At 40.8% G+C, this 3584-nt stretch overlaps 1 protein-coding gene across 1 annotated transcript in view; it reads left to right on the plus strand.

Annotated features, from left to right (window-relative positions):
• The window catches only part of EXOC8 (exocyst complex component 8), a gene marked incomplete at its 5' end in the record, with an annotated part of 2843 nt that extends 1281 nt beyond the window's left edge, over window positions 1-1562 (plus strand). The window contains 2 exons of the mRNA XM_010133572.1: window positions 1-55; window positions 637-1562. The exon at window positions 1-55 is cut by the window's left edge and continues 36 nt beyond it. Of these exons, the coding sequence (XP_010131874.1) occupies window positions 1-55; window positions 637-1245 (664 nt within the window). The remainder of the gene's footprint in view (window positions 56-636) is intronic.
• Between the last annotated feature and the right edge of the window lie 2022 nt (window positions 1563-3584).

Below are 3584 nucleotides of genomic sequence, written 5' to 3' on the forward strand. Positions count from 1 at the left end.
TAAGCAAGTCTTTGACAGTAAAGAGAGCTTGTCGACTGCGGCAGAGTGCGTCAAGGTAAGAGAGTCCGGTGAGGGTAGTGTGATGTGATGGCCAAAACAAAGGCTGCAAAGCTTGTAAATCCTTTTTCTAACCCTGTTTTAGTTACTGACTCTTGAGTGGATCTCCAGAGTTTTAAGATTGATACTCTTTGGGGTTTTTTTCAATTTAGCAGAGGAAAGCATTAAAATAAAAATACACAGAAAGAAAAACCCTGCCTTAGTCAGAAATGCAAAATGTGTTACATAAGCTACATCTGAATGATGAGTATTTGAAGACTTTTTGTTTGTTTCACAAGCCTATCCTGGACTACATTTCTGTAAGTTTTTGGAAGACTGACTTTCACAGGTTATGGTTTCTTTCAGCTGCTAATAGGAAAAAAAAAAAGTGTGAGTAATTGCCCAGAATATTTTTGACAGGCAGGGTTCACCTTTCAGTTATTAATTTCTCATTAATAATGAATTCCTTAAAGCAGGAAAAATAAATGAAGTGTGACTAATGCTTACCTGTTTTCTGAGAGTGATAAATTTGGTAAATGTGTAAGATGTAAAGGGGTCCTGCACACCAGTAACACTCTTCGCTTTTTGTTGATACCTAAGGTAGCTAAAGAGCACTGCAAGCAGCTTAGCGAGATTGGACTGGATCTCACCTTCATCATTCATGCCCTTCTGGTGAAGGATATCAAAGGTGCTTTACAGAGCTACAAGGATATCATCATCGAGGCCACCAAGCACCGCAACTCTGAGGAGATGTGGAGACGGATGAACCTAATGACTCCGGAGGCGCTGGGGAAACTCAGGGAGGAGATGAGGAGCTGCGGGGTAGGCAATTTTGACCAATACACAGGTGATGACTGCTGGGTCAACCTTAGCTATACGGTAGTAGCTTTCACTAAGCAGACTATGGCCTTTTTGGAAGAAGCGTTAAAGCTTTACTTTCCAGAGCTGCATATGGTTCTTTTGGAGAGTCTTGTGGAAATCATCCTGGTGGCTGTCCAGCATGTTGATTACAGCTTACGGTGTGAACAGGACCCTGAGAAGAAAGCTTTCATTAGGCAGAATGCATCCTTCCTGTATGAAACTGTCCTTCCTGTTGTGGAAAAAAGATTTGAGGAAGGAGTTGGAAAGCCAGCCAAGCAGCTACAGGATCTGAGAAATGCTTCAAGATTGATGCGTGTAAATCCAGAAAGTACCACCTCTGTGGTGTGAAGTGACCTCACTGTTCTTACGAACAGAGTGTGAAAGCATGTACTGAAAATGCTGTACTTTGAATATATGAACTAAATAGGTTTTTTGAGTCCCTGAAAAATGCAGAAGTCTAATTTCTGTGGTCCAGAAGCTGAAGACTTACAATCAAAGCCTGCAAGAATGCAATGCTTTTCTTGGTTGATGGGGTCTAGGGGAGTGAGAAGTAAGGTCAGGGTCATATGTTCATGGACAGCATATCCCGTAAGAATGGATTGTGTAGTGTTTGTGACTTGGGAAATACTATAATATACAATTTTTGGCCAACTGTTTGTGAAAGTCTTAAAAATACGTACACCACATGTCAGGAAAAGGTCACTTCTTGTCATGTCACTGTAGGAATTCTTTAAGGAGTGTTCAGGCAGGAGGGGAAGTGCTGAAATGCTCCCAGGGTGTGGTATTCAGTGAGGCATGTCCACCATCCAGATGTGACTCAGCACTGCAGATTAACAACGTGGATTTGCACTGTCTGATTTGTTTTTTGGTAGCAATGCAAACTCTTCAGTTTCCCCAACATTCAAATTTTCTTCATTCATTTCAGAGGCAGATATGAACTAAAAATGGTTTTTTGTATAGGTTTTTGTGTTTGGTTGGAGGGGCTGCTTCTGTTTAATAAGCCGGCCTGTCAGCTTAAATTACAGCTCTCTGAAAACAAGTCTTCTTCAGAAATATTTGTTCCTTCGGAGAAAAGATGAGATTAACTTCCTCCCCTTTCCCTTTGTGTTCCCCTTCCTTGTTTTCTCATGGGTTTCATCAGGGGCAGGTCCACTTGGTGAAGTACGCACTCTCACTTGAGGTGTTGTCATAAATGCCTTGTGGAGCATTACCTGCTGGTAGAAACCATAGTGAAGAGGCATAAATTCTCTTGAGATGCCCAGGGCAGGGAGCAGGTCTGAAGGTAATGTTTAGTTTGGAATAAACAGAATGCTAGTTTTGCTGTAGAGAAGCAGCACAGGATGAAGAGACTGGGTGTGAGGCTTTTAGTAAATGATGTAGTTTTCAAAGTACATTCTGTCTGTCCTGCAAATACTAGTATTGTTTCCTGTAATACAGCAATAACCAAGAACTGTTTTTTTTTTTTTTTTTTTTCAGAAAACACAAGGACTGTATTTTGTTGGGGACTCTTACATAGACAGGGCAAGTTTATGCAGATGGTTGTATGTCTGAATTGAATGGTGATGGCTATATCGTTCTGTACGTGCCTTTGAAAATAAAATAAGCCAAGTCTTGTGTAAAGGCTGGCTTCAGAAAGCTGTCAGCATAATTTTCTTGGCTGTGTAAACTTCTCCTTTAGTGCAGACTTTCTTAGTAGTGAGAAAATCATGTTACAGGTAAACAACCTTGCATTAAACTCTCAGTAAGTGTGTGTAGCTGGAATAATTGAGTATCCTATTCTTCTTGCACCTCCCAGTGAAAGCTTTTGCAATTGGTATCACAGTAATGAATGCCATGTGACTGCCAGAACAAACAAACAATACCGTTAGTAACACATTCTGCATAACTGTCTATTCCGGAGCTTCTCCCTTTCTCCCTGTTCCCACAGTGCTAGTTCAGTGCAGCTTTCAGTGCAGTGGCTGGTTTTCATTCTCTGGCTCTTTGGATGCCTTTTGAACGGTCAGATTTTGCAAAGCGCCCTTCTGTCTCTGCTCACTTGCTCTCCAGCATTTGGGCCTCTTGCTAGCGAATAACAGGAAAAAGAAACATACAAAGTGGTTGTAAAGGGAAACTCACTGCTCTTAGCTAAAACTGATAGAAAAAAACTGATAGAAAACCACTGAAATAGCTGTAGTTTTATTTTAAGGTACAGGGATAGTGAGAGTTAGAACTTGTGTGAACATGTTATCTCCAAGAGAGAACCACACAGCTGTTACTTCACTAGTGAATTGTTTTTGATACCAGAACCCAGCGAAGAATATTAAAGTAATATGTTCTCTGTCATCTTTTTAAAGGGGGCAAAGATAGTAACCTGGCCTTACAATCCACTTTAAAGTATTTTTCAGGTTAAGTAAGCGAGAGTTTTCCATGATGATGGGTGTGTTGGAGTACGTGGAGAAGGGAGAGGTTTTTTTTTTCCTCTGAAGACAGGTGTATTTTGTTGTCTTCTTTGCAGCAAAAGAAAGCAGAATAAATACAGATGAGCCTTATGTAATTTTTTTTTCCTCTGCAAGAGAAGGGTAAGCTGTGGAACTGCAGCTCAAGACTGATTATTGTGGTGCTCGAGGATTTTGTGTAAGAAGCTGAATTGTAATGTTCCAATTCCCAGCCCTGGCGTAAGATTGAATACGAGGAAAGCCCTGCTTATG

The sequence above is a fragment of the Buceros rhinoceros genome, unplaced genomic scaffold (genome assembly GCF_000710305.1).
Source record: "Buceros rhinoceros silvestris isolate BGI_N320 unplaced genomic scaffold, ASM71030v1 scaffold45403, whole genome shotgun sequence".
Lineage (NCBI taxonomy): Eukaryota > Metazoa > Chordata > Aves > Bucerotiformes > Bucerotidae > Buceros > Buceros rhinoceros.